At 50.4% G+C, this 16,940-nt stretch overlaps 1 protein-coding gene across 3 annotated transcripts in view; it reads right to left on the bottom strand.

Annotated features, from left to right (window-relative positions):
- Window positions 1-1,290: 1,290 nt before the first annotated feature.
- TNFRSF13B (TNF receptor superfamily member 13B) overlaps window positions 1,291-16,940 on the bottom strand; it is a 31,753-nt gene continuing 16,103 nt past the window's right edge. For 2 of the 3 annotated variants that reach the window (XM_017886803.1, XM_017886805.1), the window contains 4 exons: window positions 15,648-15,785; window positions 12,056-12,301; window positions 2,510-2,695; window positions 1,291-2,004 (listed from right to left, as the gene is read on the bottom strand). In XM_017886803.1, the coding sequence (XP_017742292.1) occupies window positions 1,754-2,004; window positions 2,510-2,695; window positions 12,056-12,301; window positions 15,648-15,785 (821 nt within the window). In that variant the 3' untranslated portion in view covers window positions 1,291-1,753. The remainder of the gene's footprint in view (window positions 2,005-2,509; window positions 2,696-12,055; window positions 12,302-15,647; window positions 15,786-16,940) is intronic. The other variant, XM_017886804.1, reaches the window with a different exon arrangement.

Genomic DNA, 16,940 nt, shown 5'->3' with positions numbered 1-16,940 from the left:
TTTTAGATGCCAACTTGCCTGTAGACAAAGATGACGCAGAGGTGGCCTCAGGGAGGGCCTGTGTGATGGGTTGAATTTGTCCCCTGAAATTCCTGTGTTGATGTCCTTAGCCCCAGTGCCTGAGAATGTGATCTTATTTGGAGATAGCATCTTATAGAAATAAGTTAAAATGAAAAATGAGGTCAGTAGGGGGGCCCCCAATCTAACCACTGGTGTCCTTACTATAAGAAAAGGAAATGTGGACAGAGACACACAGAGGGAAGACGAGGTGAGGAGACACAGGGAAGGCCACTTACACACCAGGAGAGAGGCCTGGAACAGAGCCTTCCTGGACCACCCTGGAAAACGACCTTCCCTGCCGACACTTTGATCTCGGACCTACAGCCTGCAGGACTGTGAGACAGTGAGATTCTGTTGCTGAAGCTGCCTAGTCTGTGGTACTTTAAGGGAGCCCTAGCAAACCAATGCAGCCTGGTAGCCCACAGAGGATGAAAAGATGGAATGAGCGATGGAGCCCCAGGTTTCCTGTCTACACTTCCCAAAGTGCGCTAAGGGAATCTTTGGTGGGTGCAGGTTTGCAAGATAATTTTGGGAGGTGCAGGGTGCATAATTTCAATGTACATTATTATGGATTTATCTTACTGTGAAAATGCTTCTAAGAATAGTTTACTTAAGGTTTACATGCTACTGAAGATACAGCTTTAAATGCTAACAAGAAGTGGATGCAGATGGAAACATTCTCTTGCTGTGGTCCAGGGAATCTCGATGTTTTTTTCAGCGACTCGCAGTTTTCAGCTAGAGCTGCCCTCCCCTTCGTGTCCACTGCAAACCCCCACAACACACACACATACCTAAATACATGCACAGACACACACATGCACATACATATACATGCATGCACACACATACATGCACACCCATATGCATGCACACACCTGCACATACACACACACTGTGCTTCATGCCCTCACTAAGGAGGCATGGAAGGGAATGTGTGTCTGTAAGGAAATGAAGACAGCTCAAGACCCTGGTTCCCTGGGTGTTTGCACAGGCACCCTCCCTGCAGACCATTCTTTGGTCTCTTTCTCTCTCTTAATGAGAGAGTAGAACCCGAGTGGGTACCTGGCTGCCTAGTGCTCAACCCAAGGTCACAAGCTTCCTCGGGAGCCTGGTGAGATAGGGGCATCACAGGTCCTCCCAAACCGAGGGGGCAGTGTTCAGTGGAGCCTTGTGCCCAGGAAGGTGATAGACAGGACGTCTTCGTTCATCAAAGACCCAACCACAATGCAGTGAGGAAGGGCAGCCACCAAAGCTTTTATTCTCCAGGAGGAGGGGCTCTCAGGGGCTGTGAGCAGGAGGCACGAGGACTTTATTGCACATGTGGTTAGGTGATGGCTGCACTGGGAACTGGGACTCAGAGTGTCCCGACCTCCTGCTCTCTCTCTCTCCCTCTCTGCCTCCTCTGTCTCTCTCCCTCTCTCCCTCTCTCCCTCTCTGCCTCTCTGCCTCTCTCCCTCTCTCCCTCTCTGCCTCTCTGTCTCTCTCCCTCTCTGCCTCTCTTCCTCTTTCCCTCTCTGCCTCTCTTCCTCTCTCTCCCTCTCTGTCTCTCTCTCCCTCTGTCTCTCTCTCTCTGCCTCCTCTGTCTCTCTCTCCCCATATCTCTCTCCCCATCTCTCTCCCCTCTCCCCACCTCTCTTTCTCTCTCCCCTTCTCTCCATCTCTCTCCCTCCTCCTTTCCCTCCCTGACCCCCATTTATGCACCTGGGCCCCCTTCCTGGGCAGGCACACACACAATGCCAAGACCACTGTCTGGGATATGGGGGCAAGGCTGCAGGACTGTGGTCCTGGTGTGGCGCCCCCACCTTCCAGCACAAGTGGGGTCGGGGGTCCCAGGTATGACTGCACTCTCCTGGGTGGGCGCCCTGCACTCGGGGAAGCAGAAGCTGCAGGTCTCCACTGGCTCAGGGGATGTGCCCACAGGGCTGCCGGCTTCCATTGTGTGATCTGCAGAGGCAAGAGTGGAGTGTGTGGGCCAGGCCTGGCCCTGCACCAGGGTAGGGGTGACAGTGTGGGCAGCTGCACTCTCCTCCGACCCAGGAGCTAAGGGCAATCACCCAGGCCAGTGTCAGTGTCCCCCAGTTGCCAATCAGAACCTGTGCCTGGGCAGGGGTGGGCAGGCAAATCTTGACTCTCATTTCAGTCCAGTACCAAGCCTGCCACACCCCCACAAGGGGACACCTCCTCCTGGGCTTAGCCCTAAAGGCCCTGCATCCTGAGAATCCTGGGCCCAGGCAAATCTGAAGGCCGGCACCCCACACCCACCCTTCCTGAGTGCCACTCTCCTGGGTATCTGCCTGCCAGGATGTCTTAAATTGATTTTATCAAGCTACAGCAAATAACAGGGATAAGCCCTGGGCCTCTCCACTTAGAAGCAGGGGCAGTGACAGGACGGAGGGATGGCCCGAGGCTTGTCACGAGAAGGGCGAGGACCCCAGTTTCATGCACTCACCCTGGGAAGACTTGGCCGGACTTTGACAGGATCTTGAGCGAGGCTGGCAGGAGCAGGGATCCCCCCTCTTCTTGAGGAAGCAGGCCACTGTCACCAGGAAGCAGCAGAGGACGGCACACAGGCAGAGCCCCAGCGTGCTGTAGACCAGAGCCAGCTGATCCGCACTCAGTTTCAGTCCCGGGAGAGCTGCAAGACAGCGTGAGACCCCTCTCTGCAGTGCCTTCTCCTCTTCCCCTCATTAGGCTCAAGTAATCCACATCCCCCCATCTCCCTGCTGCGAGCCTTTCTGGCTCCTGGAGAGACTGGGCTCCTTTCCTGACCCTGAGGCTGCTGGGATGCTCTCTGGATCCTGGAGGAAGTTGATCCCTCCCCACCTCCTGGCAGCAACTTCCTAAGGCCTCGAAGCTGGAAATATGAGCTGGGCCTTCTTGTTGTCTCCACTTGCTAGGGCTGTAATTGGGACAGCGCTGGAGATGGGCTGATGGGTAAATGTAGAGATGAACAGACGGGGCTACAGGGAGCATGTCTCTGTGCATCTTGAACTGGGCCCTTCCTCCAAGGAGAAGCCTTCCTGGGTGAGCGTTTACAGTTGTCCCTAGGTATCCATGGGGGACTGATTCCAGGATCCCCCACAGATACCAACATACATGGATGTCCAAGTGCCTGATATGAGATGGCCTTGCATTTGCATACAACCTACACACATCCTCCTGTACAGAGTCATCTCTAGATTACTTATAATACCTAATACAATATAGATGCCATGTAGATGTGTGTTATACTGTATTGTTTAGGGAATAACGACAAGAAAAAATGGCTGCAGAAGTTCACTACAGATGCCACTATCCACTTTGTTTTCTGAGTATTTTCTAGCTGCTGTTGGTTGAATCCACAGACATGGGGTGCACGACACAGAGGGCCCACTGTAGTTTGAGAGTAGGACAGGCAGTGTTACACTAATGAGACCAGGACAGCAGGTGCCAACCAGGAGGTCCCTGGGCATCAGGGCACCTGGCCACCCTGTGACTCAGGACTTGCACCTCCAGGTTTGGATGCTGGAGACAGACCAGACCAGGCGAAAGCCCTCCCCTTGGAAGTGCTCCTTATCCCAAAAGCTCTTCCCTGTCCCTGGAGTTGGGCATCCTGTAGGCACTGGGTGGAAGGACAGATGAGCCAGATTTAAGACAACATGTCGAGAAGAGCGAGCCCCACTTCGTGCCGGGCACTTCCCCTACAGCAACCCCCTCATCCTCCCGCTCTGATGGTGGACAACTACTCCCATTAAAAAATTAAGGCTGATGGCTGGGCGCGGTGGCTCACACCTGTAGTCCCAGCACTTTGGGAGGCCAAGGCAGACGGATCCCGAGGTAAGGAGATGGAGACCATCCTGGCTAACAAGGTGGAACCCCGTTTCTACTAAAAGTACAAAAAATTAGCCGGCCTGGTGGTGGGCGCCTGAATCCCAGCTACTCAGGAGGCTGAGGCAGGAGAATGGCATGAACCTGGGAGGCAGAGCTTGCAGTGAGCTGAGATCGTGCCACCACACTCCAGCCTGGGCAACAGAGCAAGACTCCATCACAAAAAAAAAAAAAAAAAAAAAAAAAAATTAAGGCTGGCCAGGCACTTCCCCTATAGCACCCCCCTTCATCCTCCTGCTCTGATGGTGAACAACTACCCCCACTGAAAAAATTAAGACAGAATTTGTATACCATCAAATTTGCCATTTTAAAGTGTACAATCAATGGCTTTTAGCACATCACAAGCTTGTGCAGCCACGGCAACTATCTAATTGGAGACCATTTTTATCACCAAACAGAAACCCTGTCTCATCAGCAGTCACTCCCCAACCCCTCTCCTCAGCCCCTGGCAACTGCCCATCTCCTTTCTGTCTCTATGGATTTGCCTATTCTGGACATTTCATATTAATGAAATCGTACAACACGTGGTCTTTTGTGCCTGGCTTCTTGCACTTGGCTTCGTGTTTTCAGGGTTCACCATGTCCTGCCGTGCTGTGTATTAGACCTTCGTTCCTCTTTAGGCAGAACGGACAGACCACATCTGTTACGCATTCATCAGGGAATGGGCATTTGGGTTGCTTCCACTTTCTGACTATTGTGAATGACACTGCTGTGAACATTCACATCCACATGTTAGTGTGGACGGATGTTTTCTGTTTTCTTGGGTGTATACCTAGAAGAAGAATGGCTGGGTCACATGATAACTCTGTTTCATTTTTTGAGGACCTGCTAGACTGTGTTGCACAGCATCTGCCATTCACACTCCATTTTGCAGATGACAAAATGGAGTCTCTAAGATACTGTTCCCAGTCTCAGACCTGCACCTGGGAGCCGGTCTGACCAACTCCCAGGCCAGTGCTCCAAGCCCATGGGCCACACAGAGGCCCCAGGGCTGGCACTGCCCTTCTTCCTCACATACACTCTTAGATTTAGGAATCTCATAAAGTGACAGAGCTGCCAGGACTCTTAGGGGTCATCAGTGTCACTCTGACATTTACCGGGGAAGATGGGAACTTGGGGTGAGCTGCTGTCACTCCACCAATCAGTGGCTGTGCTTCCTGTCCAGTGCCCAGATCTCAAAGAGGCCTAACGGAGGAAAGCAAGACCCCAGGACCTGCAAACTTGGTGCCACATATCCAACGCTTACCTGCTCCTACTTGCCTCTGGAATCAAATGCAAACAGTGCCCTGGAGGCATGAGCAGGTAAGACCTGCCAGCCCTCAGAGCACAGACAGAATGCCGGGCTACAAGTTGTTACTAAGCGGAAATGAACTGCATTGATTTAAGGAGGAAAACAAAACATTTGTGCATATTTCAAACATTTCAACATGAGATTCTGAAACCCAACTGTTCAGAAACCATGCAAGTGTTCAGAGACCATGCCTAGAGCACAGTCACCTGACATTACACCCTGTGGACCATCTGGGCTGGGCTGGGCCTCATTCTATCTAGGAGAGTGCCATGGGGGCGAGGCTGTGCCACTCTGGGCCTCCGCCTCAAGAAGACCTGACAGCCTCGGTGTTTGCTCCCTTGGGCCTGAGCCACCACTCAAGAAGTCCAGCTGGCGAGTCCTAGTGGAGAGGGGCAGGCCCTGAGATCAACTGGAGGAGAAGCAAAACCTGAATATCCCAGCATCAGAGTCGAGCCTCCAATAGCTTCCTCCCCAGCACCATTTGCATGAGAGACCCCAAGCAAGAGCAGCAGAACACCCACCCAGCTGAGCCCCGCCTCCCCACAGAGCCACACAAGGTCATAACATGAAGATAAGAATCTGGGGATGAGTGTCCAGATCCAGTGACAAGTGTCCTTATGCAAGAAGAGAAGGGAGGAGACACAGGCACGGGAAAGAAGCCATGTGGAAGAGGCAGAGATGGGAGTGATGGGGCCACAAGCCCAGGAGGCCTGCGGCGGCCGCCAGAAGACGGAGAAGGCAGGGAAGAATCCTACCCTGGAGCTTTCAGAGGGAGCAGGGCTCTGCTGCTGCTTGGATCTCAGACTTCTGGGCTCCAGACCAGAAGACAGAAGATCAGTTTGTGTTGTTTTAAGAACCTAACATGTGCTCACTGTCTTAGCAGCCCCAGGAAGCACAGCCTATCCTAGGACAGAACCCACCCAGCCAGGGTGACAACCCCTTCAGTCCTGGGTAGGGTTCTGAATGCTCAGCAAACCCCAAGTCACTGAGGCCCCACAAGAGCCTTGTGAGGTCAGAGTCATTATGACCATTATAGGTGGGGACAGCAAGGCACGAGTAGCCCAGATGCACATAGGTTAATTCTGATGTCGCAATTTGTTCAATATTTAGATTTCAGCACCAGTGTTTTTTTCCTAACCTTATGTGCTTTGATGCATTCCAGAACCTTATTCCCAGAAGGGGTCACGGGCACCCCCAATGTCTGCAGGACACAGAGGCTGAGCAGTTCCATGGCTGACTACCTCCAGTTCTTTTTTTTCTTTTTTTGAGACGGAGTCTTGCTCTGTCGCCCAGGCTGGAGTACAGTGGCGCCATCTCAGCTTACTGCAAGCTCCACCTCCCGGGTTCATGCCATTTTCCTGCCTCAGCCTCCTGAGTTCCTGGGACTACAGGCGCCCGCCACCACGCCCAGCTCATTTTTTGTATTTTTAATAGAGATGGGGTTTCACCTTGTTAGCCAGGATGGTCTTGATCTCCTGACCTCGTGATCCACCCACCTTGGCCTCCCAAAGTGCTGGGATTACAGACGTGAGCCACCACGCCCGGCCTCTCCCTCCAGTTCTAATCTCATGCCAATGCATTGTCCCTCTGTCCCTTCCTAGGTCCTTGTCATCTCTGGTTCCTACTATTGCCAGAAATAGCCTCTCACAGGGCCCCTGATGCCATCACCATCATCCAGAGGCAACAGGGCACTCTCCCCATAGCCGTGCTCTGACCCCTTCTCCCGTGGCTGCCCCTGTGCCCAGCAAGACATCGGCCTCCCAGTCTGGCACATGGGGCCCACTGTCATCTGGCATCTGGTCCCTCCTGGTGCCATCTCCAACCACCCCTGAATGCTTGCTCTTCCCAACTCAGTCCTCTGCAGCCCCCACATTGGGGGACAGGGTCCTGCCCTTGGTGCTTTTCCTCCTTCTCTGCTGGACAGATGAGCAGCCCCACCCACTGGGGCAGGCTCCCTGGGCCACCTGTTCCCCTCAGGGAGACGCAGACACTACATGCACCTGCCCCGGAGCCCGGGCAGGGAGCTCCTTGCATCGGCCTGGAGTTGTCACAACAGAACCCCACGCCAGACTCCTCTCCTGCTCAACATCTCAAGCCATTTTCAGTCCAGCTTGGGAGCCTGCCCTGCTCTCCCCACGAAGCCCCATGTGTGAGCAGCAGGGCCTTCTGTGCCCTCTTGGTGAGCATGTGGAGTGGTCAGTCTCCACCTTCAAAGCAGATCTGGGGTGGGGTCCCTCCTGTTTCCGTGGAGTGGCCACCACACTCCTGCAGGCTGGAAGCCTGAGAGGAAGGGATTTAGCCCGGTCTCCAGCACAGAGCCCCTCACAGCCTCCCAACAGCCCAGTTCACTGCTCCTAGCAGCACCTGTATGTGCTGTTGCCTCTGCCTAGAACCCTGTCCTCACCGTGTGGCTTCAACATAGTTGCTTTTTGAATGAGCAGTTCCAGCGCACAGAGCACGTGCTCCCCCAAAAACGTATTCTCCCAAATCACCCTCACAGCAACTCTATAAAGGTGAACAACTCCACTCTCACAGAACCAAGGTTCAGAGAGGGTCAGTAGCTTGCTCCAGGTCACACAGCTTGTGAGGGACATAACTAGGGTCTGGCTCCATATTCCACACCCCCACCCCAGCCTGCCCTAAAGGCTCCTCCTCCAGGAAGCCTTCCTTGTCCCCATGTCACCTGCAGCTGGGTTACGTGGCCCCCATGCACTGAAAGGAATGTGTCATCTGCGTGGCTTGTCCACTGCCTGGCCTTCCACAAGATGGTAAGCTCCATGGGTCTGGGACAGGAACTGCCTCATTCTCCCCGCTACCCATGCACAGCAAGCCTGCCACAGTTCCAGGTTCAACTAAGGAGGGGCAGTTCTGAATGGGATGCAAGAGAAACCTGGAGTCAGGGTGAGGCAGGGCCTGGCAGGGTTGGAGATGGGGGACAGCAGATTTTGGGGAGCCCACGAAGAGGGCAGAGAACAGGTCAGCCCTTCCGCCAGTGCAGCTGCACAACTTGGTCGCATGGTGTCCTCGGCTCCCTGCCCTTAAATAGGTCCACCTCTGGGTCCCTCCCCTCGCCATGTGGCTCTGTACTTCCTATTTGCAATCCACAGCAAGCTCCCCTCCTGCCCCACTAGCCCATGCAGGCATCAGAGGTCAGAACAGAACAGACCTTAGCCCTGGACCTCTGGAGAAACACAGGGCAGGGCAGTGCACAGCGACAGTCACACAGCCACCAAAAGCCACACCATGGCACAAGTGTGGCAACTGATGCAGGGTGAGGCGTGGTAATGCCGACCCCACTGGCACCAACAGGTCCTCACACAGCCCCCAATGCTCACAGCCTGGGGCTCCATCCCTGGAGCCAAGATGAGGCTCCGAGGTTCTGCCCAGTGGTCTCTGGGAAGGGGGCTTGGCTGATGGTCACACACAATAAGTGGCTAACCTTGTCCCAGGGATGACAGTTCACCCCCAAGGAGCAATAGCCCTGTGGACGCCATTTTGGGTCATTTTGCTCTTGCAGAGAAGACAAACTTTGGAACCCCCAGACTGTGCTCAAATCCCAGCTCAGCCATGCACTCGCTGTGTGACTGTCAGCGAGTCACTCTAAATTTGAGACTGTCTCTCGATCTGTGAGGTGGGTAGGAATGACCCACAGGGAAATCTATTACATCAGAGGTGGGCAATGTTCCAGGTTTGCAGGAAGTTTCAAATGCATCACTGGATGCAGGGAAGGTATGCAGGTGGCCAGACACCAGGGTGACAGGCATGGCCACTTGCATCGGTGGCTGGGCTCTTTAGCCCCTCTGTATCCACACCCCCTCCATGTGAATCTGCACATCCCCTCAGAAGAGGCTGTGCTAGATTAAAAATGGCCTTGAATTCACCATGACTACAAGTTTCCTCCCTCCCCTACTTGCTCCTTCTACCAAGAGGTGGCATCTGTTTCCCCTCTCCTGAATCTGCTGGCACTGTGAATGGAAAGAAACACAGTGGCGGTGATGAAATGCAAGTTCCCAGCCTAGGTGGCAAGAGGCCTGCGTGCTCCTGTCTGCTGCACTCCTGTATTATCATGAGATGGATGCACCTGGGCAGCCCACTGGTCCCAGGACGGGGATGAGAGGCACATGGAGCAGAGCCAGCCTGGCATAGCTGAGCCCAGCCAAATCCCTGACTCTGGAGGAAGCCCACACCTCCACATTTGGGGATGGCTTGTTAGGCAGCAGCAGCTAACTGGCAGGAGAGTAGGAGATGCCAGGCTAAGCAGGGACAACGGGGTGCTGGGCAACCTCCATCATCAGGCACACAGGCTCTGCCCATGGGACCTTGGCCCTGGGGACTGGCCTCATGGAAATGAGGTTATCACAGGAAAGTCACTGCAAAGGAAAGGAACCAATCAGCCTCGAGAAGAGCAGGCCTGCTGTCTCTCCAGGACAGGCTGAGAGCAGGGCAAACTCCATCGCTAGTGCTTATGGATCCACACAGCATCCCTCTTCCGTCCTTTCTGATGCCACAGAGCAGGGGAGGTGCACCAAGAGGTGGTTGCTGGGAGGACTAATTAGATCATTTCTGATGCCTGACACTTAGCAGATGCCCAGCTCAACAGGACCCTTCTTCCCATGTCCAAAGTGGCCATCTCCAGCCATAAGTTTTTTCATTTTCTTTTTTTATTTTTTATTCTTTTATTTTATTTTATTTATTTACTTATTTTTTTGAGACACAGTCTCACTCTGTCCCTCAGGCTGGAGTGCAGTGGCACAATCTTGGCTCACTGCAACCTTCACCTCTTGGGTTCAAACCTTTCTCCTGCCTCAGCCTCCCAAGTAGCTGGGACTATAAGTGTGCACCACTGCATCCTGCTAATTTTTGTATTTTTGGTAGAGATAGGGTTTCCCCTTGTTGATAAGGCTGGTCTTGAACTCCTGACCACAAGTGATCCGCCTGCCTCTGCCTCCCAAAGTGGTGGGATTATAGGTATGAGTCACCATGCCCAGCCTTTTCTTTGCACAATTTTTTTCCCTCTGGCAATGGCTAATGAACCACAAAAACTTTTTTAGTAATACCTTTCCCTTCTCATTCTTAGGAAGCTTCTTTTGCCTCTAAATGGAATCTGATGGATTCACAGTCAGATTCTATCAGAAGCACAAAGAAGAGCTGGTACAAATTTTACTGAAACTATTCCAAAAAATCAAGGAGGGATTCTTTTAACTCATTCTGGAAAGCCAGCTTTACTCTGGTACCAAAACCTGGCAAAGACACAACAACAACAACAAAAAAGAAAACTACAGGCCGATATCCCTGAGGAACATAGATGCAAGATGCAATTCGAGATTTAAATGTAAGACCCTAAACTGTAAGAATCTTAGAGAAATCCTGGAAAATACCATCCTGGACATTGGCCCTGGGAAAGAATTTATGACTAAGTCCTCAAAAGCAATTGCAACAAAAACAAAAATTGACAAGTGAGACCTAATTAAACGAAAGAGCTTCTGCACTGCAAAATAAACTCTCAGTGTAAACAGGCAACCGACAGAATGGGAGAAAATGTTTGCAAACTATGCACCCAACAAAGGTTTAATATCCATAATCTATGAGGAAGTTAAACAATTCAAAAATCAAACAACCACATTAAAAAGTGGGCAAAAGACATGAACAGACACTTTTCAAAAGAAGACATGCAAGCAGCCAACAAACATGAAAAAATGTTCAACATCACTGATCATCAGAGAAATGCAAATGAAAACCACAATGAGGGACCACCTCACACCAGTAAGAATAGCTATTGTTAGAAAGTCAAAAAACAACAGATGATGGTGAGGCTACAGAGAAAAGGGAACACTTATACACTGTTGGTGGAATGTAAATTAGTTCAGCCACTGTAGAAAGCAGTTTGGAGATTTCTCAGAGAACTTAAAACAGAGTTACCATTCAGCACAGCAATCCCATTACTGGGTATACATCCAAAGGAAAATAAACCATTCTACCAAAAAGACACATACACACGTGTGTTCATCACAGCACTATTCACAATAGCAAAGACATGGAATCAATCTAGGTGCCCATCAGTGGTGGATTGGATAAAGAAAATGTGGTACATATACACAATGAAATACTACACAGCCACAAAAAGAAAAAAAATCATTTTTTTGCAGCAACATGCATGCAGCTGGAGACCATTATCCTAAGTGAATTAACGCAGAAACAGAAAATACCACATGTTCTCACTTAAAAGTGAAATGTTAAGCACTGCATACAGATGGACATAAAGACAGGAACAACAGACACTGGGGCCTACTAGAAGGGGGAGGTAGGGAGGGGCTAAGGGCTGAAAAAGTACCTACTGGGTGCTATGCTCACCACCTGGGTGACAAGACCATTTGTACCCCAAACCTCAGCATCAAGCAACATACCCATGTAACAAACCTATACATGTACCCCCAGATCTGAAATAAAAGTTGAAATTATAAATAAAATAATAATAGAAATAAAGGGAGTCTGCAGCATTGGTAGAGGGCAGGTGGTGGCTCTGCTCAGGTGCTCACACACGTGGGTCTGCTGCTTACTCATACCTGTGCTTCGAGAACTGGCGCAGTCTCGGCAGCCTCCAGTACAAGGCTCTTCCTCACATGGCAGGTCCTTTCTCCTGTTTTCTTCTTGTCCACAGACTTCCGGAAATGTTGTGTACATTGTTTTTTATCCTGGGATGATCTCCCTGGCTTCTGCCCATTTGCCTGTACTCTGGGCTTCGTGCATAGTTGACTCTCCTGTTCTAGGCCTGGCATCAGGCCTCCTACCCTTTCTGACCCTGCGTGACACCATGCAGATTGGCCTGGGGTTGCTTACCTGGACTTGCTTCTGAGCCTCTGTGCTCCGATCCTTGGTACCTTCCCGTGTTGTCTGAATTGTTTTCAACTTCTCCACTCCGCTGTCTCCTGAGCTCTGGTGGGAGGTTCAATGGGCTCCTGAGCTTGTTCTCACAGAAGTATGCACATTGCTTAGGGTGCTGTCCACAGATGGAGGCACAGCTGATGCAGTCCCTCAGGAGATGGTCATAGAACCTGCCTTGCTCCTTGCGGCAGTTGAGTGACCCTGGGAGACAGAAGTGCGTAATACTGCTGGGTAACAGACTAGCAGGAGTTGTAGGTTTGACCACAAAGGACATCAAAGTTAAAAAAAAATTACGGTAAAATTCTAGCAAGCAATTCCAGAGTAAGCCAAGTACTTTTACAATATACACATTGAAGACTGTGCATTGTCCTCTAAGTACTATTTTAGCTGCATTGCATTTTGATGTGTATTATTTTTCCTCTACCTAGTTCAAAATGTACTTATTTTTCATTATTATTTCTTCTTTGACCAATGGGTTATTTACAAGTGCATTTCTTAGTTTCCAAACATATGAAGATATTCAGTTATCATTTAAAATTGAGATCTAGATTACATTGTTACATAAGACCTTTACTTGCATTTTTCAAGCCTCATCAAGGAGAAATATATTTCAAATTAGCATAAAGAATGAAGGGGAAAAGTCAGAATCCTCTTTGACAAGTTGGGGCAGGGGGTTGGAAGGAAGGTGGAAAAGTTCACATGAATAGTGTTTCTTCTCTCTTAATACTAAATAAGAATTACAGCAGCTTACACAAGTATCAGTGCCAAGGCCCAGAAGCCAAGGAAACTAAAGCTCAGTCACACTTGCCTTAAGAGAGCACAGTGGACCCAACTTTGAATGCATAAAGAAATCTATTTGGAACAATCAATTATCTTATCTAAAGTCTCAGAATATTTCTTTCTAATTTTTTTTTTTTTGTTCTTGAGATGGAGTTTCGCTCTTGTTGCCCAGTGAAGTGCAGTGGCACGATCTCAGCTCACTGCAACCTCCGCCTCCCAGGTTCAAGAAATTCTCTTGCCTCAGCCTCCCGAGTAGCTGGGATTACAGGCGACCACCACAACACCTGGCTAATTTTTGTATTTTTAGTAGAGATGGGGTTTTGCCATGTTGGCCAGGCTGGTCGTGAACTCCTGACCTCAGGTGATCTGCCTGCCTCGGCCTCCCAAAGTGCTGGGATTACAGGCAGCATGAACCACTGCGTCTGGTCTAGCCTCAGAATATTTCTACATGAAAGTTTTATGTGAAAAGGCAAGTTTCCTTTGTCTTTAGAATAAGGTATTTATGTGAAAATGTGGCTCACATATATATTTTAAGGACACATTTCAGAGGCAGTGCAGGATAGTGGATAAGAACCCAAATAACAGAACCAAATTTCAATTGGGGTCATCCTCGGCTGTACCACTTGCAGGCAGTGTGGTCTTAGCCTTTCCATACCTCAGTTTCCTCATTTCCAACATAGGGAAAATAACAGTACTGACTTCTTCTTAGGGTTGTTGGCAGAGTTGTAGGACCCAACACAGTGCCTGGTGCATACTAAATGCTCACTTAATGGAAGGCTTGAGTAGAATATTCATTTGAGCCTCTTCACAAAGCAAACACACACCTGTTCTTGTGTCTTTGACAGAGTAAAGGAAGGAACTAAAAGATCACGGAATTGGGACCTTGGGGAAAACTCAGATGGCCCACATGGGGCCAGTGACCTCCCCTGTTCTGGCCCTGCCCTATGCCCGGGGCTCCCCTGAACCGCACAGAAACTGACACCTCCACTCTGTGTCACACAGGGTTAGTCCAGCATTGGTGTCCTTGGGGCTTTCTGTGACCTCTTCCCCTGTTGCAGGTGGTGCCTGAGCACCCCAGACCACTGACCCTCCCTGCCTGACCTCACACCCTATCCAGCCACCCCACCCCAGGACTCAGTCCTCCCTACTGTGTTTCCCACCTCTGCACCTCTGCGCATACTGCCCTCTTTCCAGACATCCATCTGATTTCCCCATTCTGTGGCCTCTTAACAATCCACCTCTGATGGTGCTTCCTGTAGGGACACCTCCCCACCCTACAGCCCTTCAGCTGAAGGTGGTCTCTCCCAGCGGCGGCTTTCTACCTTGACACATAGTCATTTCTCCCATTAGATGACACTGTCTTTGAAGGGCCACGCCAGATTCCTGTTTCCATAGGGCTGGAGCACTCCATCTATGTTTGTGGGATGAACCAATGAATGTTCTAATTCATTAATGGGTAGTGGTTCAGGTCATGATTTAGGAGTGGGAGTCCTGGGTTCAAACCAGGATGTCGCTGTGACATCTCCACTTTTAAACTGGGTGATCTTGGGTAAGTCACTCATCCTCTCTGAGTTCCCCTCAACAAGTATTCATGAAGGACTTACTATGTGTCAGGCACTGTGCTAGGCTCAAGTCAGACATGGTTCCTCCCCCCAGGGAGCTCCCAGCCTAGTGGTTGAGTCAGACATAAAACACATACACACGAAAGAACAAAACAGCAAATCGTGGTAAGTTCTATCAAGGAAAAGAACAGGTGATGAAAAAGAACAGCAAGCAATGGATAGTTTTCAAGACAACCAGGGAAAACTGAATATGGCCTGAGTATTAGATGATGTCAATAAAGCATTGCTAGTAGTGACAGGATATTTGGGTTATGTTTGACAGGTCTTCGTGGTCCAGTATCTGCAGGTAAAATTATATGAGATCTTGGCTGTGCTTTAAAATACACAAGGCAGGCTGGGCACAGTGGCTCACACCTGTAATCCCAGCACTTCGGGAGGCTGAGGTGGGTGGATCACCTAAGGTCACATGGAGAAACCCTATCTCCACTAAAAATACAAAATTAGCTGGGCGTGGTGGCACATGCCTGTAATCCCAGGTACTCGGGAGGCTGAGGAGGGAGAATCACTTGAACCCAGGAGGCGGAGGTTGCAGTGAGCCGAGATCACACCATTGCACTCCAGCCTGAGCAAAAAGAGCGAAACTTCATCTCAAAAAAAAATAAAAAATAAAAAATATATAAAATAAAATAAAATTCACTAGCCAAAAAAATTGGTTGGGAAAATACAAGGCAGAATTTAAACAATTTGTGAAGCTGGTGATGGGTGCAGAGGGCATCATTGTGCTATCCTATCTGTGTACATGTGTGATAAGTTCTGTAATAACAAGTTTCAAAAGAATGTAACAACAGACAGTGACAAGGGAGGGCCTACTTCTACTAGGTGATCAGAGGAGACCCCTGATGTTTGGGCTGAGACCTGAACGTTGAGTAGGAGGGAGCTGAGGGAAGATGATAGAGGGAATGCATTCCAGGCAGCAGGAACAGCATGTACAAAGGACCTGAGACAGGAAAGAATGTACTATGTTTGAGACACTGAAAGAAAGTTGTGTGACCAAAGCAGGAAGGTGGAGGGGTAAGAGGTGCCACACTGTACATCTCCTCCTGCCACCCTTTCCTCAGCCACCTGACTGTGGGGCCAGAGGGTGCTCTAGGGAGGAAGGAGGAGGGAGATTGCACTGTCCCCTGGGCTCAGGCCCCAGAACTCACTGCAGAAGGTTGCACAGGTGCGCTGGCTCTGATGGTTGCAAATGGCTTTGCAGGACATGCAGGTGCCCAGCAGGGGATCCCAGTACTGCTCTTCAGGGCAGGATCTCATAGCCACCCCTGTCCACAGGCCCTGTGGAGCTGAGAGACCAGGAGAGTGAGGGCAGCTGGCAGGCGGCCACAGCCCAGCCTCTTGTCCCTGATGGGAACCCAGACAGCCTCTCCTGTCCACATTCCCACAGACAACCTTTCTGTCTCAGGAGCAGAGAGGGCAGACAAAGCTGGCTTCCAACCCCCACTGCACTTGCTGGAGGCTTGGGGCAGCCACTTCCCCTCTCCAGCCTCAGTTTTCCCATCTGCACATGGTTGTTTTCAGGTCCTTTGCTCTCTGACATCAGCAGTACCCTGCTGGGCCCTAATCCCTCCTTAATGTGCCACGCCTCTCCCTGCCACAGGGTCTTTGCACATGCTGTTCCCTCACATGACGTGCCCTTCTCCCCAGCCCCTGCCCCTCAGCTGCTTATTCCTTCTCAGACTGAGACCTCTGTTTAACCTGATCTCCCAGGGAAGGCTTTCCGACTCACCCCCAGACTAGGACACGGTCCTTCTTCCACACACTCGCACTGCCCTTTATTTGTTGCTGTGGCCACTTTCCTTATTTGATGTTGGCTCCTACACTAACTGTGAGCACCATCTGGCAGGGGCTGTGCCTAATTTTTCCTGTTAATTGCTGAGTCCTCAGAATCTAGACAGTACTTCGGACATAGTACGTGCTCATGAAATGAATGATTTCTTTAAAAGCAGACCAAGTCAGGGCCTAGCACACAGCAAGAACCAAGAAATGTCAATTTCCTTTCCATTTTCTTTTTTAACTGAAGTATAAAACAACCACAATGATGTGTGTGTGTGTAAGGTGCGCAAAAAGCTGAAGAATACAGCTTGGTGACATTTGATGTATGTATACACCTGTGTCATTACAGCCCACATTGAGATGTAGAATATTTCCTGCACCCCTGAAGACTCCCTGGGGTCCCCTCCCACCCAATGCCCACTCCTAGAGGCAGCTACTGTTCTGTTGTTACCCCCATAGGCTAATATTGCCCCTTCTGGAACTTCCATGTCTGGTTTTGTCCCTTTTGAGTCTTCCACTGTGTGCAAGCGTCACCTTCTCTATCCTTTTCTGATTTCATGACATTTGTTTCCCCCAATAACTTCTCCTTAAAAATGTTTAAAAGCGGCCGGGCACGGTGGCTCACGCCTGTAATCCCAGCACTTTGGGAGGCCGAGGCAGGCGGA

This window comes from Rhinopithecus bieti, unplaced genomic scaffold (genome assembly GCF_001698545.2).
Source record: "Rhinopithecus bieti isolate Rb0 unplaced genomic scaffold, ASM169854v2 scaffold_16721, whole genome shotgun sequence".
In the NCBI taxonomy this organism is placed as follows: Eukaryota; Metazoa; Chordata; class Mammalia; order Primates; family Cercopithecidae; genus Rhinopithecus; species Rhinopithecus bieti.
Note: the sequence above shows the minus strand (reverse complement) of the source record. Positions and strands in the feature narration are given on the sequence as shown.